This window comes from Sceloporus occidentalis, unplaced genomic scaffold (assembly GCF_023333645.1).
Source record: "Sceloporus occidentalis isolate IW3139 unplaced genomic scaffold, rSceOcc1.0.p SCAF_14, whole genome shotgun sequence".
NCBI lineage: Eukaryota > Metazoa > Chordata > Lepidosauria > Squamata > Phrynosomatidae > Sceloporus > Sceloporus occidentalis.
In genome coordinates this window covers 16,306,544-16,329,806 of record NW_028316994.1, presented here as the reverse complement: position 1 = coordinate 16,329,806, position 23,263 = coordinate 16,306,544, and the positions used below count along the sequence as shown (strand labels likewise).

Genomic DNA, 23,263 nt, shown 5'->3' with positions numbered 1-23,263 from the left:
AACAATTGGAGGTTCATCCCACAGGTTCCTGTGGACAGGAAAATGTATACTAGAGCTGGGTACTCCTGAAAAGGCTTCACCTTGGGGAAGAGGAGTTTGTGGAGGAGCCTGTGAGCTGATCGAATGATTCCTTTGTCTTTATCCCAGATGACTTTCCAGGAGATCTGCAAAGATGTGCATATGGTGAAGAACCAGGGCCAGCAGGTCTTCATTGAATCCAGAGTCAAACCACAGCCTCCCAAACATTCCCAGCAAGGTGAGATGATCAGCAGCCACCTGTGTTTGCTTTTAACTAACAGCACTCCCATCCCAGTGCTATTCTGTGCCCTTATGTTTGACACCTGTGTCTTCTGGGTTCTCCTTTTGCCACTTTGCCTATTTCTGACAAGGGAGTTGCCAAAGACAAGATCTCCTGGTAGTGCTTGATGGAGCTTTGGCAGACAGAAGTTGGTGGGGGGCTGCCAAGGGAGCTTGCCATTCCCCTCTGCTGTGAGGAGCATCAGCTATAGCTCTCACACTCCTTCTCCTGCCTGTCCCTTTCTAGCTCTGGAAGTGCCAATCAGCCGCAGCATCCAGCCTTTGGAAACCCTGCGGGACTTGGAGAGAAAGTCAGGGAAGGCAGCCACCTCTGAGGAGTCGGTGAGGAAAGAGCCCTCCAACTATTCCTACCAGCAGATCAACTGCCTGGATGGCATCATAAGGTGAGGTCTGAAGAGAATTTCAAGGAACTGTTCCACCATAGGGAAGAATTATATGCAAGTCAAATGGAAACAGAGTACTTGAGCCTAAGTTGATTCACCACTAGACCAATATGAATTTGCTGGAAGGAATTATTTATCTGAAAACAACCACTGTATACTCAACTATAAGTCAACCTCATAAGTCAAGGTCAGGTTTGGGGCCAAAATTATGGATTTTGCTATGACCCATGGATAGGTCGAGGGTAAAACTTGGAGGCTCCTTCGGTGTGTATGTGTGTGTATGACAAGAGACTCTCATTGATGCTTTTCATCATTTCAGCTTTCGTTTCAGCCAGATGTGTAGGCGGGAGGGGGACTCTTAAACAGCAGTATCAATTAGTCATCTAGGACTCTTTCTGCTTGGCTTTTTCTTGCTAAACTACTTATAGACGAGTATATACAGTATACCAAGATTTTTGGTTAGGGTCTTAGAGATGCAGAGCAGGTGAAGTGATATTACTTGTGGTGGTTCCTCCTTGGGGTTACACAGAACTCTTCAGTGGTGTTTTTTAAAAGGCTGTCTGGTTAATAGCTCTGTGAATCTGTAATGTGCCCACCATCTCCTTCCCTGTTTGAATCTCCTGTTACTATTTGAGACCAGTCCTGCTATTACTTTTCTAATTTTCTGACTGCAAATAGTGATGTGGAAGAGATAGTTTTTTGAGTTTCCCCCAAGGTGTAGGCTTTTCACCTCTACTAATCTCTCTGCTCTGCATTATTGTTTTTATCTTCCCTTAAAACAGATATCTGGAGAGCTGCAATATTCCAAGTCGCGTGAAGCGGAAATGTGGCTCCTCCTCATATACTACATCCTCAAACTCTGACGACGACAAGCAAAAAGCTGGCGAAGAGGCAGCCTGTTCAAGCAAAGGTGATTCCCTCTCCCTCCCTGTACTTCAAGCAATCTCTAGTGTCCTGCTTGAGTTGCTATTTCCATCCTTCCCGCATGCCCTCCTCAATAAAAGAAAGCAGACAGATTTCCCTGCTTCCCCCCTACGCAAGCCCAGCTTTGCTGACTCTTTTTACCTGGAATCTGGATCTTTGTTCTGGCTCTAAGGCTGTTGTATAAAGGGGGGGGGGGGTATTAGGTTTAGTGGGTCCATTCTAGGAAGCTGAGCTGCCCACTCATAGCTGGAAGGGCTCTTGATGTTGGCGGTCAGCCAGACGGGTGCTTTTTCCCTGTGCTCCTGCTGCACAATTTCCCTTTCAATTCTGCCAAGCAGGACCCAGTCAGGCTGAACTTCCAAATTCCTTGACGTCCTTCTCATGCCGGTCGGCACTCTTGAGGAGGGGGGGGGCTCTAGATGCCCCAGCCTTGCCCATTCACCCCCATTGCCCTCAAATTCACTGCACCATCTCCAAATGCTAATCCACCGTTGTCTTTTTGAACAGATGCACCGGAGGAAATGCTATCGACCCAGGAGAGCCAGTCCAAGAGGGAAGAGCCTGGGACGGCAGCAGCTGCCGTGGCGGGAGGCCCGCTGACTCCGCTGGCCTTGCCTAGCAAAGCCGAGAGCGTGGTCTCCGTGACCAGTCAGTGTAGCTTCAGCAGTACCATCGTCCACGTGGGAGACAAGAAGCCTCCCGAGTCGGGTATGGGAGGGGGATGATGGATTTTTCTGGGCAATGGGAAGTGGGTGGGAAGGGTTGGGGCAGAGTAAGTGGGTGGGTGGGCAGCTTAATGTTGGGGGAATATGGAATGGGTGGGTGGAGGGTTTTTGAAGGATCCATCACTGCTTCCTCTGTGACCTAGGTCTCTTGCTTTCCTGAAGCTTTGAGGCACAAGGAAAAGGAAGATCCCTTTCATGCTGTTCGTATTTGGCTCCTGGAATTCATTGCCACTGGATGTTCTGATGGTCATTTTGCAGACATAACTCCAGACATAAATGGACCTTTCAGATTCTTACCAGCCATTTAAGACCAACATTGAACCTCTCATGTTCAAAGTCAGTTCCCCCTCCCCATTCTTCATGTCTTGTATAGGAGTTTTCTTGGAATCTCTGACCAGCTGGTGGAAAAGGCCCACACTACTTCTTCATGTAATGTTTCCTTTCAGAGGACCAGAAGTGGAAAATTGCCACAAATGTGAGAAGAAGTGTCCTCCATCCTTTTGTCAACCACAAACTTGACCTGAGGCAGCCAGATGGGGACTTAGGCGCCTTACAGACGGGCCTAAGCGGCGCCGTCGTTGCGCCAGGAATACGCGCGAGGGGCGGCGCTTCCGGACACGCCTTGCCCCTCATGCGTATTCCATACAGCAAGATGGCGGCGCCCTATACAGACGGGCGCGGCCATCTTGACGTAATGGACGCGCAGCGTCCGGACGTCTAAACCTGGAAGAGCCGTCGCGAGTGCGCGCTTTGGCACATACGGCGGCTCTTCCGGGTTGCCGGAAGGAGTGTGATTTCTGCACTCCTTTTTTGCAGCGTGGAGGAGTCACGCGGTTTGGCTGCTGCGGCTCCTCCGCGCTGCAACTGGCAGCGGCCCAAGACCGCCCCTTTTGGGCAGTCTGTAACGGGCCTTAGTTAGGCAAGGGAAAGCATTTAGCTCTTACCCATTGCAGCTTGAAGATGGGCTATTTTCTCTCCACTTTTTCTTTTTAAATCTGTTACTGACCAAACTGTACATTTTCAGGGGAGTAGCAGAAAAGTTTTCTTAGGGAAAACTGAAATTATTTTTGGATTTCTGCTCTTATCAGCCTGTGGGGCATTTGGTTCCTGTTTGGCAACTTCACCTTAGGTGGAATATCAGGCCCCCTTTACCAGGGAGGTCTTCTAAGGCTTCAGCATTTCCATTTGTGCTGCCCTCTTGGGGATGAGGTTGCCTGCCATGGCATTCCATGGTTAGCTGGAGAGACAGAGGGGGGCAGGCTTTGTACTTTCATCTAGACTGGCTTCAAATGCTGTCTAATTTTTTCTTCTATTCTGCTTGCACTGCCCTGCCTTCCACTTCTTTCAATAGCATGGTAATATCCAGTGGAATTTAGGCAGATCAGGCAGCCTGAAGAAATTCTCCTTAATTTCTTTCTGTCCCTTTTTTCAATGTTACACCACCCTTGGTGGCTTCATTGCAGACTTACTGCCCTTGTGGGTATATACACATGGGATCATACTCAAGATTGTTGCTGAATGCACTTTCTTTTGTCTCCATCTGACTGCCCTCAGTTGCTAACAGCAATTGGAACATTGCAGCTCACAGTGTTGTATTGATCCTATCTTTCTTGTTTACTTACCGTGGCTGTCAAGATGGGGCTAAAAGGACCAGTTCCAAGATTACATTTCATCCCCCTTAGAGTATGAAGATGGTAGCAGCATTGTCTTCTTGCAGTGATGCCTCTCCTTTGGGGGTCTGCATTACTTTTCTTAGCCTCTGTCATCAGAACAATCTTTCTCTTTAGACATGATTCACTTGGCTCTTTTAACATCCACCCTCTGTGACATAACAATATGTTCCAGCAAGTTCCAGCTCAGCATACATTAATTTCCAAGAAGAACATTCAGCTGGGTTGCTTTCTTATAATGGTTAGCTGCTAGAAATAACCTCTTGTTTTGAGCCTTTGAGGGTACAAATTTATCATGTCAGAAGGGGGGAAAGTTTAAACACTTGAAATACAAAAGTGGCCTTTTTAGTAATAGGCACAGTTCATGTTATAGATTTTCCCTAGCGAGCAAATCTGCCTGAAATTTAAACCAAAGAAAATTTTAAACAGGAACCATATCTTCACAATCTTTTCCCTATCCCAGGATGCAATTTTTTCCAAACTTTTAACTTTGGAAACATATTCTAAAAATGTCTATGGTTGCCTTGTTCTTTTTATTTTTAACCCCTGTGCTGTTTGGAAGCAACAGGAGTGATTGGCAGCTGGAAATGTCAGGAAATTGCTAGAGATGGGCTTGCAGCATCGTTGGAGCAAAGATTCTAATCCTCCCTTCCCCGTTTGTTTCCTTAATGAGCAATACGTTCATATGAATGAGATCTTATTAATACAGCCGTGCCTGAGATTGGAAGCTGGGTTGGATGCTGTGGAGCATGCAGTTAGTAACATAGACTGGTGTTGATTAATCAGAGGCCGGGGGTGGGGGGTAGATCCCAGCATGCATGGAGACATGGCAGTTTTGTGTGTGTGTGTGTTTGTGTCCATTTGTGAGTTTGTTTCTAAGAATGGTTGCATATAATGCTGAGAATTAAATACAGATATTTTTATGGAACAGATTACTGTGAGGAGAAAACAGCTGTCAGACTAACCATGTCCTTCTGCATTTTGTGTCTCTCTCGCAGATATTGTAATGATGGAGGAGGCAGCGCCCAGTGCAACCCCTCCAGCACCTCCCCCAAGTATGACCCCAGATAGGGAGCAACACTACCGCAAGGTGGGGCTGACCAAAGAAGTGCTCTCTATCCACACCCAGAAGGAGGAGCAGGCCTTCCTCACACGCTTCAAGGACCTCAGCCAGTTGCACGTCTTCAACTCGCCCTCAGGGCTCAGCTGGCAGGAGCGGCACCATCCTGGGCCCCATGCCAACCGAGGTAATTCTGGCCTGGGGGCTGATTCAAGGGTATGAATGGGATTGGGACACCATGCTGAAGGAAGTGTGTCCTTTCTTGACTGCCAAGTCGAGTCCTCTTGTCTTTGGCAAGACATTTTGTGAAATAGGTTCATGTAGATCTCGTATGAAAGAGATCTAGAAAAATAAAGATTTGGAAAAGAAGCTTTATAAACTAAAATGAAAGGTATATTTGGTAGAGATATAGAAAAGCTGCGGACACAGTATTTTTACTTTTTTGTGCTTTATCCTATATATTTTTTGCTTCTGCCTGTGTTAGTTATTCTTGTTTTTGTTAAAATGTGATGTCGTTTATTGTTTTTGAGATTAGTGTAAAATAAAATGAAAATTTGAAGGGAGTCCGTTCTCCTTACCCTGCCTTCTTTTTTTTTAGGTCCCTCAGGATACCCCAAAGGTCCCCGCCAGGGCACCCGAGGCCCAGGGTGTCGTGGAAGGAGCCGGAAGTCCAAAGCCAAGCGTATCAAGCAGAACAAGTCCTCAGACAGCACCAGCTCCCCCCAGAACTCAGTGTCTCCTCCCCACCTCCCTTGTGCCCTTGGCTCCACCTCTTGGCCTCCCTCAGGCAACTCACAGGCCAGCCTCCCCACTATGCCTTACCCGACTGTCATGCCCACCTACCCAATTCCTGTCTTTCCCCCTCGACCTGCTGCACCCTCAACCGCTGAACCTGCTCAAAACACTCTACCTGCCCCCCAGTTCTCTGCTCCTCTGGTCACTCCCATGGTGGCCTTAGTCCTGCCGAACTATGTTTTCCCGCAGATGAACAGCCCTCTCCCTCAGTCCTACTTCCCTGGTGGGCCTGTTTTCCCCTTTGCCCCCCAGCCAGGAGGGAGCACAGCAACTCCTGGGCCTGAGGCAGGGACACAGGCACCATCTCGCTCCTCCACCCCACATTCAGTGAGTCAACCTGAGCGGCCTGAGTCACCCCTCTTTGAGTCACGCTGCAGTTCCCCATTACAACTGAACCTGCTGCAGATGGAAGAGATGCCAAAGCTGTGTGATCGCCAAGAAGTGGCTGCCAGCAGCCAAACAGGGCCAACAGGAGCCCCCACAGACTGGGCCGGTGTGAGTGGTGGGCAGAGCCTAACAGAAGAACTCAACACTCAAAAAGAAACATGTATGGTGAGTTTCATTTACCTGTCTTCTGATAAAGAAACTGGGAAGTAGAACTGTGTTTCTGCCTCTGGGTCACAGTCAGTCTTTATGAGTGATGTTCCTTCTTTGGAGCAGGGTTCAGGCTTGGTATATAAAGGAAGGATCAAGTAACCTGAAATCTTAGGACTCTGAGCTTGTAAAAGTTATGCTTTTAAACTACAACCTTTAGAATCCCTAACCAATATTGGCTACTGGTTAGAGGAGTCTAGGGATTGTAGTTTAAAGAACTAGGAGTAACTTACCAAATTGTGCTTGGAATTTGTGCTGCCTTTGACAAACAGAAAATAGGTACTTCTCAGCCTTCTGATCTTAAGGGTTTGGAAAATTTAATTGTTTTGAGGAAACATATTCAGGGGTAGCCATGCTGGCAACATAGTGAAGTAGAAAAACATTCAGAATCTGCAAAACAGTGATACCTTTGGTCAACCAAACTTTTATGACACTTAAAATCATGTATTTTATGTGGTTTGGTTGGACGAATAGAAGTATCATTGCTTTGTGGATTCTGGATGTTATTGTACTTCAATTGTTTTGAGTTGTGTAACAAATTAGGTTCAGCTTTTCTACCAAAATCTGGAAAATTTCCTATCATGAGGATGTTGGGGAGAGAACAAGTGAGGACATAGAGATTTGGATTTGACAATCACGGAAGGAATAGAAGCTACAGTCATGTGGCTGCTCAGTGGCAGGGAAGCTCTCACTGAAAGAGTTCCCTTTCAAAGCCTTGCTGCTTCTGGCCCCAGGTTATTAAAGACTGGGAGGCAGAGCAGTTTTCATTCTCCATGGGGAAAAAAGCAGCCAAGCACAAGGGTCCAGTGTACAATAGGGGTGTTTTGCTGTATGGTTAAAGCTGTCCTTCCTGTGTCCCACTCCTCCCTGTTGTAGCAATGAGGGTGGTGAACTTGAAAAGGATGTGAGAGGCATTATTCTGGTGTGATGGTTGGGGTGAGAAGGACAGGATTGTTTCTATTGGGAGCCTCTTCTCATCCTTTTCCATCACTTCCTACCATCCCCTTGCAGGTGGAAGCGCACGACTCCTCCAACAACGATGCTCTGTCCAGTTCCAGTGATCTCCTGGATCTACTCCTTCAGGAGGACTCACGCTCTGGCACGGGGTCTGCTGCATCAGGCAGTGGCTCAGCTGCTTCTGACTCCATGGGCTCCGGCTCCAATGGGGGCAGCACTTCTGCTAGTGGCACCAGTAAGTCGTGTTCCTTGAGTCTGAATTTATGTGTTTGTTTGCTATTTTTTGCAGGCCAGCTTCCAGCATTGTTTTACTTTGTGCTCACTTGGACTCAGTTTCTGACATTTCCAGTAGCAAAATGGGGTAAAGCTTTGCAGAAAATGTGAGGTATAAATAAACCAAAACAATACAATACAATACAAAGGGAGTGGAGTTGTCCTGGTGCCAGAGCTCTCGGTACTGAACGACTGATGTGGGCTGTGCTCTTCAACTCCCCTTCTAATGTCAGTTGATTTGAGGAGCAGGGCCAGGGAACTACAGCTGCTAGTCAATGCAGAGGAAACGTTTTCCTAGTTATGGTGCTGCTGTTCTCAACTGTTATCTAAAAAGCATGAAAAGGGCTTCTGAGGATTATATTCTTAGCCACTTACTGAGGAAGGTTTGAGGACCACCAGCTGGCATTGTATGCTTGTTTCTAGGCTGCTGTGTGTCGTGGGAGTGGGACTTGCACACCTTGTGGCTGAAAATGTCCAGACAACTCCTGCATTTTCATTGGAAGGCCCGACAACCATTGTGCAATGAATGGATGCTTACCAGATTAATGTAGTCTTGTAGACCAATACTACTCAAAGGTAGTGGTCCCTGGACCAGTCTGAGCCATTTGCCTTTGGTCCCAGGTGACATTTCATTATGGAAAAATGCAACTGTGCCCAGGTGCTGTTTCCTGGCACATTGGAAAAACATAATTACTGGTCCCCTAAATCAGCCTGAGATGCACAGATGTAGATCATTTGCCTCTTGTCCCTGTTAAAAAAAGGTCTCTCATTTCCTAGAAGCTCCATCCATGCATGTACTAAACACCAGGATTCTGACTTGTTTTGTGCCAGTTAGCTGATTAGTCCTGCCCTATTGCTAATGGCTCTGCTGTGTGAGATTTCTCATTCTCACACAGATGAGTTTTGACAAGCTTCTTTTTTTCCCTCCCTCCTTCCCATCCTTTCAGCCAGCAGCAAGAGTAGCAACACCAGCAAATACTTTGGCAGCATTGACTCCTCTGAGAATGACCTACGAGGCAAGAAGCACACAGAGGTAGAGGACAATGAACATTTCATCAAGTATGTCCTGCAGGACCCGATCTGGCTGCTGATGGCCAACACTGATGACAAGGTCATGATGACCTATCAGCTCCCTTCCAGGTAAGGAGACCCAAATCCCATATCATGGCTGGATAGCTCCAGTCCTTCTGTCAGCCATTCCCCTGGGACTTTCTTCTGCCATTCACTGTCCCTTTTGCTTTGCATCCCTGAACCCTAGCTGTGGGGTTACTTAGTGGAGAATGTTGCTACCACAGTGAAGCAGTTGCAAGTTTGATTTGCAGCAGAAGTAGCTGTGGGTGGGCCTCCTCTGAGCAGCTAACTTATGCAAACCAGTGTAGTGCCAATTTAATCCTCAAACGACCTGAGCAGTATTGTAAAGTTCATTTTCTGTTGTGGCTTCTGAGGGAGAGAACAGAAGCCAGTACTTCCTGGACTTAATTTCCTCCCTCCATTGCCATTCTCTTTTCCTTATGTTTCTTTTTAAATTGTAAGGCCGAGGGGCAGGGAACTGGCAAATTAGCAAATTTTCAGCTGCTCTGGGAGCCTTTTTGGCTGAAGAATAGACTACAAATTCTCTAAATAAATAAACAAAACTTTGTGACATGCAGAATTAGCAAACAGAGGACAAAGCACGAAAAGCAGTAAAACTGAAGCATCTGCTTATGTTGCTATCATTTAGAAGTGTGGTCAGTGAGTCTGAATAGGTCTACTAGTTTTTTTACTTTCTTTTTAAAGGCTTGTATAGTTTGGTAAAGGGAGGGGATTTGAAATTCAGAGGGGCAGACTTTGACTCTCTCACTATTTTGTTTTCCTCCCCCAAACAGTCCGTGGGGCCAGTTCTTTGGCTCTTGGTACCACAGCGAGGAGGCGTCTCCTCCATTTGAACACAGGCCTTTGCAACCATTCCTGACCCATTTGCTCACTTCTACTCTGCAGGGACATAGAGACGGTGTTGAAGGAGGACCGGGACAAGTTGAAGCAGATGCAGAAGCGACAGCCCAGGTTTACGGAGGAGCAGAAGAAGGAGTTGGCCGAAGTGCACTCTTGGGTCCAAAAGGGGATCTTGCCCAAAGCGATCAACATCAAGGTAAGGGATGCAATGGTGCATTGTGGGCACAGGAAAGAGTACAGTGTAGGCAGGGGAACGATGCATGTGTCGTTGAGCAAGCATGGCTGGAGGACCTGTGGTCCTCCAGGTGTTTCTGGACTCCAACTCCCAGTGAAAGAGACTTCTCTTCTTTGATGCCATGTGCCTGTTGACGCATTGCAAACCCATGAATTCCATTGGGATTACTTAGCAGAGGAACAGAATCATGGAAGCATAGACTTGGAAAGGGTCCTTACTCCCTGCTCAATGCAGGGACTCCAGCTAGAGCACCTATCTCCAGGGGGGAGCTGTCCAGCTTCTTTTTTAAGACATCCCAAGAAAGTGACATTGCCCAACCATTCTCACCATCCGGATGTTCTGTATAATGTTACTCAAAGTCTGCCCTCCTGTAATTTTCGACCATTAGATCTGCTCCTACATTCTGGGGCAACAGAGAACAAATCCGCCTCCTTTCTATATAGGCCAAAATGTACCTTCTCCAAAATAAAAATAGTGAGCACTTGGAGACGTGTTTCCCTTTTCGCCTGTGAATTCTATTGGGCACTCTCTAGATTTTGTCTCTTCTTCCTCTCAAATACAAGCTACAGCACCAGGTATTCCTTGGTGGTCTCCCAAGTATTAACCAGGCCTGACCCTGGTTAGCTTTCAAGATCAATCCAAAAAGAATGGGATAGCCAGCAAATTTGGAGTATGTGCAGAAGGGAGGAGTCCAAAAGCAATCCTAATCAGATGGTCTGCTCATTCTCCCTGAATGTTGGCCTTGCTCCCGAGGGATGATGAGAGTTGTGGTCCAGCAAGCTCTAGTGTGCTCTATGCTTCTCGCCCCACTCTTATTTAGAAATGTTAGCAAGTTGGCCTTTGTTCTCAATCACATTTTATGCATTGGTTTCTATTACTCATATGTGTGTGTGCTCTGGTTTAAATATTTTATCCTGGATGTGCTGTCTAAAATCCAAGGGTAAAATCCTGTTATCCAGAATCTAGACAGATACAACGACCCTAAACTTCATGTGAGAGTCATATTGGTTTCCACACTACATTATTATATTGGTTTCATATCACTTTAGTTGTTTGGGATCCATCCTATAAAACTCCCAAGATTTGTACTTTTGTGACTTCTCTGCCAGCTCTAATGCTGTAATTTGAGGAAATGCACTAAGTCCCTACATTAGAAATCTAGGAAATCTAGAGCCATGGGAGTTAAAGTGGAATCAGAATGCTATAATTGTGCAGTGGGAATGCAACCAGATCCCCCCCCCCCCAAAAAAAAAGCATGAAGCAGAGAGGCAGCAATAAACTCACTCACCTTCTCCCTTCTATCCTCTTCTTCTCATGCTGCAGGCCTGTGTTGATTGTGGAAGCAACCCAGCCTCCAAAGTAACTCCTTTGTACGATGTTGAGATCCATGACATGGACTTGAATGGCATGTTGGAGCCCATGGAAGAGGGCAACGGAGGGCAAGTCTGCCTGCCAACCTTGCCCCCAGAAATGGCCATGGAGGAGGAGGAGGCCGGAGGAGCGAGAGGGGGGCAGCTGCCACAGGTGGAGGCGCAAGAGGAGAACTCAGGCTAAGCCCTTTGGCTGAACTATGGACTGGTTTCCCAAAGCCAGGGCTGCTTTTGCTTGCCCTGCACAGGGACGCAAGAGGCAGGAACTTGCTGCAACTCATGCAAGCATCCCGCCTGCTCTTGCTACAGCTCTGCCTCCCTCTGCCTTGGATGGCCGTGGGGAGAGGCGGTTAGACTTGTGGGGTTCTCTTGGGCCCTGGCTGGCCATCTGCTCCACAGGAGAGAGAACATTTTGGGATGATGAGCCAAGGACCAGCTCGTTCTGCCATGGAACTCTGGACTGGAGTGCCTCCAGGGAGTGTCCCGTCTGACCTTCATCTGCTTCACCTGGACCAGCCCTCCCTGTCCTTGCTGCCTTATTGAGGATTTGGACCTGGAGAGCCCTTGACTTTGGGCGGGAGGGAACCTGAATTTTTATGTATTTATTTTTGCAAAACTATCATTGGATGGTGTGTACTTTATTATTATTATTATTATTATTTGCTTCTTTTTTTACTGATGTGCAGCTGCGCTCAGCTGTTTGCAGCACTGATAATAAAAGAGAGTGATTGGGCCTGGCCTGTGGACACTCATGCCAGCCTTCCCTAAGTGTTTCTCCTCCCTTTTCCATGCGATCTTGCCACAGCGAGACTTTGCATTGCCAGCTCTGAACCAGCTTGTGGAGAACATAGAAAGGGAGCGGCAGGAATCATGGTGAGGGTGCTAGATGTTACCTACCTTCCACTGGAGAGGCTGGTGCCTTTCTGAAGGAATACACTATGATCCCATTGCCCTGCCATCTTTCCTGCGTTTATCCTGCCCTTTAAATAAGGCTGGTTTTCTCCATGCAATGCAGCCACGATCTCCTGGGAGAAAAGCATTGGCTTCAAAATGCTGTGTTGACATTGCTGTGTCTCTTTCTCCATTCCCAATATTTCCTGATGCCAGTGTTGCCTCTAGCCACCAATCGCAAGTCAGTACGAAGGGAAGGGAGCACATTGGTTGCATAGAAACATTTTAAAATTATTCTGATGAGAAAGTGGGAACGCTTAACAGCATCCCTTTCTTCTGTGACTGGGGCACTGAAATTCTTAGCAAGGAGGCCGTATCCCCCTCTTCAGAGTCTTTGGTTTGCCCACAGTGATTTTGGGTGTTGGAGCTGGCTATGACTCCATCCTTGTTTGTCCTTTAGGATAAATTTGCAATTGCTTTTTCTTAGGATCTGTTTCCCTCTTCCGATTAATCCTCTGTAGCATCCATCCAAAAGCATTATTTGTGCATGTGCTTAGTGAGGAAAAACCCTAGCAACTGATGGTTCACGTGAGCTGTTTCCTTATGTCTGCAGTAGGCAATGTGACTGCTCCTCTTCCAGTGAGAGAACTGCGCCACCAGAGTCAATATTGGGGTCAAGAGAGCTCCCTTTCCACCTGAGAGAAGCAAGCATGAATATGGCTTGGCAGTGCACAATGGTGAATTGCCCAGTTGCTGTGGGTCCTTAGAAGGTGCCATCTTTCACATAGATTATCTTTTTAGTTTTGGGCTGCAGCATAAGAGCACTTAAACATGAAAGGGCCTGAATGTATTGTGCATTGTAGTGGTTTGTGTGTTAGACCAGGACTCTAAAGACCAGGATACAAATTCTTCCTTGACTGTGGGCAAATCACACTGATGAGGAGGAAAGCAAGGGCAAACATCTTCTGAATAAAGCATGCTATGCAAACCCTGTAATGAGGTTGCTTTATATTGGAAGAAAAACCTTGAAGGCATACAAAAGCAAATTCATTATTTCTATTAAGGACTCTGCAAATATTCACTGAGGCAAGGAACACTTAGTAATGGGACTGATTAAAGCATATTTATTTCTCCCTTCTTTCTTGTGGGGCGTCTCCACTCTTCCTTCACAGGACTCTTCACAGTTCTCAGCCCAACACTGATGGAGGCAAATGTCAGCAGGACACATTGTGTATTGCCAAGGGGGAGAAATCCTTTATATTCTGATTGCTCTGCATGCTTTCCTTTGTATAAAGCAGGGGCAGGCAACTGGTGGCAGCTGTAGGGGTATATTTTCTCTGTCGGGGAGCAACATAATAGACTGCCAATGTTTTAAAATCCCACCAAGTGGCAAGAAGTTAGTTTTTAAGAATGCATAGTTTTAAAATTTTAAAACGGTGTGAGGTCCTTACGACCTGTTTAAAAGGTATACATTGCTCTTTGTGGAAGCTTCCAGGATTCATTGGGGGGAGGGAGAAAAACGGCATTTTGATGGGTTGGGGCCACCAAAATAGACTTGGAAGGCCCTTTGCAGCCCCAGGAGCACACATTGCTCACACCTGGAGTGACACTGTTCAATTTCTTAGTTAAGGGTTCCTAATTTTTGTCATTGGCCCAGATGTGTATGAAGGAGAGTGATCTGCAATGTACACATGTTCATGAGTGAAAGGAAAACTTGGTCCTTGTGCCTTGGAGGTAAGAGAGGGTTGAATTTGAGATGTCGATGTCATTGTTACTTTCTGTTTTTGGTATTCTCCCCCCCCCAAAAAAATGTTTCTCCTTCCTTTCCTGCCTTTGGAATGCTGGGAGAATCTTATCTTAATGGAGCTTTGGCAAATGGAAGATGCTGCTTGTCGCCAGCAGTGTTTTTCTTCCCTCCTAGATGGCCATGGGAGGAAAGCATCTCTTGCTCCTCTGGAAGGAAGCATACATGGATCTAGGGTATAACCATTTTTGTACAAGGCTATGGCTTGACGCCATAAGAAACCTGCCGCCCCCTTTTCCTCCCTGCCTTCATTTCCAAAGAAGCACCCGTTGGGGTTGGCCAACTTCTCAGCCGACAACAGGGTTAAAAAAATGGAGGTGGGGAGACTAAAAAGAAACGTTTACCATGTTTGTTTCTGTGCCGATAGAGATTTTATTTTTGTACAAAACCAGAGGTCCCCCTTCCCCATCCACCCACCTCTATTTTCGGAGGGGTTTGTGTGTGTGCGCATGTGTGGGAATCTCTCTACTGTGTTTGCATTTGTGTGCAACTTATGTGGATCTGATTCTGTACCCAAATAAAGGCACTTTTGTCTTTTCACTCACTGAGTCCAGGCTGTGATTTGGGGAAAGGAGAAAACGGTGTGAAAGAGAGGCCAGCAATTGGAGCCGGTGAGAATATTTCCCAATATTTTAGATTTGAAGCTCACAGGGACGTCTGCTTCCCTCTTGGATTTTCTCGCCTCCTTTTCATTTCCAGACTGCAGTTCTGTTATGTCTTTACATCTGCATCAGGGGTGAATTTTTTTACCATTGCACATACAGCAATGTTGTGCAGTGCACAGTGTTTTAAAAACAACACAGACACATATGTCATTATTTTAAAAAAAAAACAATGTAATGTTCTATACGGTTTAAAACCATTTGCAAAAGACTAAATATATACATCTGGTTGGTTGGTTGTTGTTTTAGCCTTGAACTGCCTTGGGTCCCATGCAAGGAGAAAGACAAGAAAGCCACCTGGGATCCCACACAAGGAGAAAAGAGGCATATAAATTAAATCCATAATAGCCCAAGATAGGGAGGAACACCAACTATCTTAGATATGCAGACGACACTATATTACTAGTGGAAAACAGACTTGGAACAACAACTAAAGAAGACCAAAGATGAAAGGTAAGCTTAATGCTGAACATAAAGAAAATAAAAATAATAACCACAGAAGAAATGCATAAATTCAACCCACACAATGAGGGAATTGAAACAGATAAAAGATTCCCCCTTTCTGGGATCAAACATTGGTCAGAATAGTGACTGCAGCCAAGAGGTAAGAATAAGACTAAGAATGGGAAGGACAGCCATGAACGAACTAGAAAGGATCCTAAAGAGTAAAGATATACCACTGAGTATTAAAGTCAGGATCATCCAAGCCATAGTATCCCCCAACACCATGTACATACAAACAAAGATTTGAGATGTGTTGCTAGAGAAGAGGACTGAGGATCCCATGGATAAAGGCAAATAAATGGCTCCAAGAGCAAATCACATCTTAACTCTCCCTAGAAGCCAAGATGTCAAAACTGGACCGTTTATTGGTCCACAAAAATTGTACTTTTGCCATAGAGTGAGATGATAGAAGTCGCTAGAAAAGACAATAATGCTTGGTAAGGCAGAAAGAATATACACACATATACAACCCATATATACAGTCACTACGTACGGATGTGAGATGAAATGGTGAAAAAAAGGCTGATAAAAGGAACATCAAGTCATCTGAGATGGTGGTGCTGGAGAAGAGTGCTGAGGATCCCATGGACAGCCAAAAGGACAAACAAATGGGTCCCCAGACAGATCAAGACAGAACTCTCCCTGGAAGCCAAGATGGTCAAACTGAGGCTGTTGTACTTTGGCCACAACATGAGAAGGCATTGGTTGCTAGAAAATACAATAATGTTAGGGAACGTAGAAGTTGGCAGAAAGAGAGGAAGACCAAATGCCAGATGGATGGACTCAAATCAGGGATTCAGGGGCCTGGATCTCAAAGAGCAAGACAGTGGAGGACAAGGGGATCTTGGAGATGTCTCATCCACAGGTTCACCATGATTTGGGATTGACTTGAGGGCAGTTAAGTCCAAGCAGGGGTCCCCAAATGGTTTCCAGGAAAGAAACAGTTGTAGTCCAATTATGTGCCAATTATGGTAGCTGTCCCTGACATAGTAAGAAAAAGAAATAGTTGGCCACTCCAACATGAAAAAGTCACAGAAGCACTAATCTAGAAAGTGGGAGCAATCAAAACCCATGCGTTGGTTGGTGAGATGATGGGAAACTAACCTTTGCCCAAAGTGTAAATGTGGCCCAACACACGCCGCAGAAATAATCCAGTTTGGGACAGCTTTAACTGCCCTGGCTCAGTGTTAGGGGATCCTGGGAAGTGTTGTTCTGTCAGAGAGAGCACTGGTGCCCCAACAAACTGCAATTCCCAGGATTCCCTAGCACCAAGGCAGGGCAGTTAAAGCGGTCTCAAACAGGACTATTTCTGCAGTGCGTTTCGGACCTCTGTTCTGTGTTGGCTACTGCTAATGATACACCAGATAAGCAAGTTCTGTTCTTCTGGCCACTGTGAGAGTGTGATGAATATCAATGTGGAGGGTTTTTTCTTTTCTTTTAAAAATTATTATTATCATTGTCATCACCATCATCCACCTTTTCTATATTGGACTAGGACTACAGGGCTTCAATTCAGGACTCAAGGTGGCTTACAACCGTTAAGAAACAAACCCAGGCTGCATTTGCACTGCAGGAATAATGCAGTTTGACTGCCATGGTTCATTACTATGGAATTCTGGGCATTGTAGTTCTGTGATGCATTTAGCTTTCTCTGTCAGTGGTCTTAGGAACTGAGAGAAAAATAATTTTATGGTTGGGGGGTCACCACAACATGAGGAACTGTATGAAAGGGTTGAGGCATTAGGAAGGTTGGGAACCACTGCCCTAAAGTGAATGTATCACAGGGTTTTCTTGGCAAGATTTGTTGAGAGGCAGTTTGACCTTGGCTGCCTCTGAGGCTGAGAGAGTGTGACTTGGTCAAAGGCTCCTAGTGAGTTTCCATGGCCAGGAATGGATTCAAATCCTGGTGTCCAGAGTCACAGCCTGAAAGCCAGGGTGGCATCGTGGTTGGAAAGTTGGATCTGGACTCTGGAAGCCAGGGTTCGGTTCCCAGCTCAGCCGTGAAACCCATTGGGTGACCTTGGGCAAGTCACACTCTCTCAGCCTCAAGGAAAGGCAATGGCAAACCTCCTCTGAACAACTCTTGCCAAGAAACCCCAAGAAAATTTAGGGTTGCAGTAAGTCAGAAAGGGCTTGAAGGCACACAACAACAACAATAGACAAAAGGGTCATAGTCCAACACTCAAACCACTCTACCCCACTTCTTGCTTATACCTTAATTTGATTTTTAAAAGCCATATGAGTTAAATAGGTTTAATTGGTCTAATTACAGCCCTTGGGATCAAGGACTCATCAGTTGCACAAGGAAGTTCCTAAGAGAATAAGAGGGAGAGCAGAGCAAGTGTTGCCTAACATTAAATGGCTTTCCAAAGATCTTGCAAACAAAGTTTAAAAACCTATATTAATTTTGGACGCCTGTTTTGCAAACTAGGCTGCTTCCCGATATCAAACCCCCTAAAATATCCCATTTCCCCCTCCTTTTCTGGGTCCCAAGTCGTCGAGATGCCATAGATCAATTTAGACTCAAGCCCTTTGTCAGATGTGTTACTTGACTCCCTGAAACCAGCGATTGCCACAAAGTTATCCACCGAAAACCTCTCCTTTCTTCGCCGAGGGCAAGCAGACCCTCGGGGCTACTGCCCTGGAGGCAATTCGGGGCTGTGGATTTAAAGGATTATTTGCCATTTTCCCCTAAAAGCAGAACTTTGCAAATTTCCCTGCAAAAGGAACCAGCAGAGGCTGAGTTCTCCCTCCGTTTACCGGCTGCCCTCGTCCTTCCGGGGCCAGGCAAGGGTCTCTTTGGAAAGCCCATTACCTCTTCTATCGATCGCTTTTGGAATGGGAAAAATCCGTGGTCTGGTTTTCGATTAATTGATACTTTTGTGCCGATCAAGAAACACAAAAATGCAAGTTGCAAAGAGTCAGAGCAGCATCTGGCTGTCAGGGAAAGAGCCCGGGCAGAAACCGACCAATCAGCGCGCAGCTCCGCCCCTATAAATAGCCGGCGGCTCCCTCGCTCGCGTCCATTCCGCGTCGGCGGCCGAGAAGAGAGGATCGGAAAGTGCTCTTTGAGGAGAAGAAGAAGAAGCGTCTTTCGCCGCCCAAGAAGGAAGAGAAGGAGAAGAAGGGAAGAGCCATGACTGAGGAGGTTCCTGCCGCTCCGGTGGCCGCCTTGCCAGCTGTCAAAGCCCCCGCCAAGAAGGCCAAGAAGGCTGCCGGGGGTTCTGCCACCAAGGCTCGCAAGCCTTCCGGCCCTAGCGTCACAGAGCTGTTGACCCAAGCCGTGTCTGCTTCCAAGGAGCGCGGCGGAGTCTCCTTAGCCGCCCTCAAGAAGTCCCTAGCTGCCGCCGGTTACGACGTGGAGAAGAACAATAGCCGCATCAAGCTGGGCCTGAAGAGCCTGGTGACCAAAGGGACGCTGGTGCAGACCAAGGGCACCGGCGCCTCGGGCTCCTTCAAGCTCAACAAGAGCAAGGCTGAGGGGAAAGAGAAGCCCGCCAAGAAGAAGCCCGCCGCTGCCGCTTCCAAGGCGAAGAAGCCGGCCGCCAAGAAGCCCGCCAGCGCGGCCAAGAAGGGGATGAAGAAGGCGGTGGGAGCCTCCGCGGCCAAGAAGAGCGTCAAGAAAGTGGCCAAGAAGCCCGCCGCGGCAAAGAAGGCAGCGGCGGCGAAGAAGCCTAAAGCGGCCGCCAAGGCCAAAAAACCAGCGGCCAAAAGCCCCGCCAAGGCGAAGGCGGCCAAAGCCAAGCCCAAGACCCCCAAGGCCAAGACGGCGAAGCCCAAGAAGGCCGCCCCCAAGAAGAAGTAGAGGGAGGAAGGGCGACTCTGCTTCTGCCTCTGGTCCTTTAAACCCCCAAAAGGCTCTTTTAAGAGCCACCCACAACTTCCGAGAAAGTGCTGATATTTCACTAGAGACATGAGAGGCTTTAGATCTGGGCTGCTTTTAATAAAATGAGTCCGAAACAGATCGCGAGGGAAAGCGTTTCCCCAAATCTGGCGGAAAGCTTCTAAACTTTATTGAAAGCGAATTGCGGGAATAAAGTAAAGGCTTCAGTTTCCTTCGGAGGGAAAGTGGTTTGGCCCTTTCCCTTCTTTGGATAAAAACAGTGAAGTAGATTAGAAGCCATAAAGTGTCAACGTGGCAAACTGGTTTTGAGTGTTGAGACTGGGAAGACAGTCGGCCCAAATGCCTGGGAGGTGGGATACTCCCATAGAAGGAAGGTCACAGGGTCGTTTCAACACGATTAAAAAGGAGTATCTTGAAAGTTCTTAATTCTATATAAACCTCCCCTTTATTGCTGAATTGGTTTTATTAGCCTGGGGAAAGCCCTTGTTTACTGGGAGGCAGTACAGAAAGATCTATATCCCGCCTTTCTGCTACAATGGCATTCAAGGCGGGTACTCAAAATACAGAATTACAATTTCTGGGCAGGGAACTAAGTGACCCGCAAGCACCCGCGATAACTAAGTCACACTGCCTTATCCTAAGGATTGATTTGTTCCCAAGTTGGAAGCCACTTGAAGAAGTGTGGCCTCGGGTTTGTATAAATGGGACAGAAGTGTTCTTCTCAGCGCTTTCTGTGAAGACGTAGTGGCTCTTAAAAGAGCCTTTGGGTTTGTTTGCTTTAAAGATTGTGTGATCCGTGTACCAGCCGCCTTAAGCCCTCTCCCCGCGGATGCGCCTGGCCAGCTGGATGTCCTTGGGCATGATGGTGACCCTCTTGGCGTGGATGGCGCAGAGGTTGGTGTCCTCGAAGAGCCCCACCAGGTAAGCCTCGCTCGCCTCCTGCAGCGCCATCACCGCAGAGCTCTGGAAGCGCAGGTCCGTCTTGAAGTCCTGCGCGATCTCCCGCACCAGGCGCTGGAAGGGCAGCTTCCGAATCAGGAGTTCCGTCGACTTCTGGTAGCGCCGGATCTCCCGCAGGGCCACCGTCCCCGGGCGGTAGCGGTGGGGCTTCTTCACTCCCCCAGTGGCTGGAGCGCTCTTTCGGGCAGCTTTGGTGGCCAGCTGCTTACGGGGCGCTTTCCCGCCGGTAGACTTGCGAGCCGTCTGCTTCGTACGAGCCATGTTCTCTTTCTCCCAGAAAGACAAGAAGTACAAAACAGCCGCCGTCCGCAGCCAATTTATAGACGAATCCGACGGCTCTGATTGGCTGACGGCTTCGGGGTGTCCGTTAGGAGGTTTGAATTTCCTAGGCTGGATTTCTATTGGCTAGGAGAGAGCTGCTTTGTCTTTGAGAATGGGCGCTGTGCTCGCGAGATTTGTTTCAGAGGCTCTCATTGGGCGGCTGCGACAGCGGATCTGATTGGCTAAAGCTAACAATGGTTTAACCAATACGGTTGCAGCGCAGCTAGAGCGGTTAAGTTTTCTTTCTGGTCGGATTGTGCTTTATATAAAGGGAGTGAAAGGCTTCCCCCTTCACTTTTGTCGATTTGTTCTTGCAGAGTGTTCTTCCTTAGAATGTCTGGACGCGGGAAAGGAGGTAAAGGCCTGGGGAAAGGGGGCGCCAAGCGGCACCGGAAGGTCCTCCGGGACAACATCCAGGGCATTACTAAGCCCGCCATTCGCCGCTTGGCTCGCCGCGGAGGAGTGAAGCGGATCTCGGGGCTGATTTATGAAGAGACCCGTGGAGTCCTGAAGGTGTTTTTGGAGAACGTGATTCGCGATGCTGTGACTTACACTGAACACGCCAAAAGAAAGACCGTCACCGCCATGGATGTGGTCTATGCCTTGAAGCGCCAGGGAAGGACCCTCTACGGCTTCGGAGGCTAGATGGTCAACATTAAATTAAATTCAAAAAGGCCCTTCTAAGGGCCACACATCTTTTCATGAAGAGAGTTGACGTCAAGGGAAGTTAATTTATCCTTATAGAAAAAGCTGGCTGACTGGAAGCTAAATGGAAGAACAGTACCGTTTTCATTAATCCAGTGAATTGAGCTTTTAGATGATTCTAGAGACCAACTTTGGATCGGTGCAGCTGTAGGTCATTCAGGCTCCAAAGGCTACACCTTCCTCTGCACTTTCTGTTGGCAATCAATAGTTTATAGAGACCCACCAGCGGCCAGATTTGAAACACGGAGTGATAATGACTCCCACCACCGTGTTTTCTTAAAGCCATGTCCTTTCGTCTTACATTAAAGCCAACAACATTAAAAAATGCATAGGACATTGATGCCTTTATGGAGCCAACTGAAACACACAAAACACACATTGGCCTGTTACAGACTGCCAAAATAAAGCTGCTTCGGGTCTCTTTGGAGGTATGCTATTTAAATGATGCATGGGTCCTAAGAGTCCGGAGGTCGCGCCAAAGCCACACTCCATTCCTAAGCACTGGAGTGCAGCTTTGGTGCAGCTTCCGGATTCTTAGGATGCATGCATATTTTAAACAGAATACCTCCAAAGAGACCCAAAGCAGCTTTATTTTGGCAGTCTGTAACAGGCCATTGCAAGCTTTTTGAAACTCCACCAGCTTCTTCATCAGGCGAGACTTTTTGACCCCTTGCCTGATGAGAAGCCGGTGGAGCTTCAAAAAGCTTGCAACAAGTCTATTGTGCATTTCAGCTGGCCTATAAAGATAACACTGTTTGGTGGGTTTTTGTTTGAGCCCCCAAAGCTAGAGGTTGGAGTCCCAACACGTTTACACTATAAGCAGGCATCCAAGGGTAGCCATGTTGGCCATATAGCAAATCCAGTAACATCCAAAATCCACCAGTGATACCTTCATGGGGCCAACCAAAATGCACAATATATATGTTGCAAGCTTTTGAAGCTCCACCGGCTTCTTCATCAGGCAAAGGTGTTAAAAAGCCATACAGGAGAAAAGTGTTAGATTGCAAGGGAAGTGTCTTTTTTCTGTTGCAAATGGATGTGAAATTTCCTGGACTTTCCCCACCCTCAATGCCCAGGAGGAGCCTGCAAAAGATAGCCCTCCATCATGATCTGAACCAAGAACAAAACACAGCAAAATGCAGGTCTGTGACTAACATCTTCAATTCCCCCCCGCCCCCGGTATGGTTTTTAATGCCTTGCCTGATGAAGAAGCCAGTGGAGCTTCAAAAGCTTGCAAGGTGTGTTTTGTGCATTTTGGTTGGTCCCATAAAGGCATCGTTGTTTTGTGCATTTTGGATGTTGTTGGGTTTAATATAACATGAAAGGGCACTGCTTTAAAAAACATGTTGGTGGGAGTCATTATCACTCCATGTTTCAAATCTGGCCACTGGGGTCTCTAAACTTAATTGATTGCTAGGGAAGGTGTTGCCTTTGGAGGCTGAGAGAGTGTGACCTGGTGGGTTTCTATGGCTGCATCCAGATTCAAAGGTGGGCTCCAGAATCATCTAAATGCTCCAATCATTGCACTAATGAAAATGGTACTACTCCCATTTAGCTTTCAGTCAGCCAGGTTTTTGGATAAGGATAAACTAATTTCCCTCGACATCAACTCTCTTCATGAAAAGGTGGGTGGCCCTTAGAGGGGCCTTTTTGAATTAAATTATTTTAAATCCGTGTTTCAAATCTTTTATAGCCTTGTCCCACATTTCTTCTTCTCAAGCTCCTGTTTAAAACAAATAAAATATCAGATGTTGTCTGGGAACGGCGCGTGCGGATCATCGCTTCGGAGGAGAAAGTGCCAGTTACTCAGAGAAGGAACAGAAATCCAGAATGACTTTGGATAATTCCTTCTCCGGTCTGTATTTGCAGAAAGTGACTCTGTGCATTTTGATTATTTAATAATAAAACCAGAAATGTCAACGTTTTCCCATAATGTTTTTTTTTTTTTGGGGGGGGGGGGGAAGGTGGCAGATGCTACACATTTGGTTTTTTGTTCAAAAATTATGCAGAATTGTATACACACAGAGACAGTGTGTGTGTGTGTTTAATTAATTATTTTAATTTAATTATTATTTAATTATTTAATAATAAAACCAGGACTGATAACTTTTTTATTTTTTGGGGGGGGGAGGAGGGGAATGGTATATATTTCTATTTTCTTTGTTCAAAAATTGTGCAGAATTGTATACACCGAGAAAGAATGTGTTTTTTTAATTATTTAACTCAAAATAATAATAATAATAATAATAATAATAATAATACCGAGTTAAAGACGATATTGTTTGGGGAAGTGTTCCCAGGCATTACATGATTGCTACCTAATGTTATTTTAATTT

General features: G+C 46.7%; 3 protein-coding genes across 6 annotated transcripts in view; all 3 read left to right on the top strand.

Moving 5' to 3' along the window:
* LOC149304272 (period circadian protein homolog 1-like) overlaps positions 1-14,471 on the top strand; it is a 40,118-nt gene extending 25,647 nt beyond the window's left edge. For 3 of the 4 annotated variants that reach the window (XM_089480061.1, XM_089480059.1, XM_089480060.1), the window contains exons 14-23: positions 148-256; positions 545-701; positions 1,484-1,611; positions 2,133-2,333; positions 5,019-5,267; positions 5,679-6,427; positions 7,481-7,661; positions 8,647-8,839; positions 9,677-9,827; positions 11,190-14,471. In XM_089480061.1, coding sequence (XP_089336187.1) covers positions 148-256; positions 545-701; positions 1,484-1,611; positions 2,133-2,333; positions 5,019-5,267; positions 5,679-6,427; positions 7,481-7,661; positions 8,647-8,839; positions 9,677-9,827; positions 11,190-11,420 — 2,349 coding nt within the window. In that variant the 3' untranslated portion in view covers positions 11,421-14,471. The remainder of the gene's footprint in view (positions 1-147; positions 257-544; positions 702-1,483; positions 1,612-2,132; positions 2,334-5,018; positions 5,268-5,678; positions 6,428-7,480; positions 7,662-8,646; positions 8,840-9,676; positions 9,828-11,189) is intronic. The other variant, XM_089480062.1, reaches the window with a different exon arrangement.
* Positions 14,472-18,137: 3,666 nt separating this feature from the next.
* LOC149304271 (histone H1.01-like) lies at positions 18,138-19,340 on the top strand. The gene has a single exon (XM_089480115.1). The coding sequence runs from the start codon at positions 18,234-18,236 to the stop codon at positions 18,900-18,902; it is 669 nt and encodes a 222-aa protein (XP_089336241.1). The 5' UTR covers positions 18,138-18,233; the 3' UTR covers positions 18,903-19,340.
* Positions 19,341-19,598: 258 nt separating this feature from the next.
* LOC149304270 (histone H4-like) lies at positions 19,599-20,920 on the top strand. Its single transcript, XM_089480121.1, has 2 exons — positions 19,599-19,862; positions 20,540-20,920. Exons 1-2 carry the CDS (start codon positions 19,771-19,773, stop codon positions 20,865-20,867), a joined length of 420 nt encoding a protein of 139 aa, XP_089336247.1. The 5' UTR covers positions 19,599-19,770; the 3' UTR covers positions 20,868-20,920.
* The last annotated feature ends 2,343 nt before the right edge of the window (positions 20,921-23,263 follow it).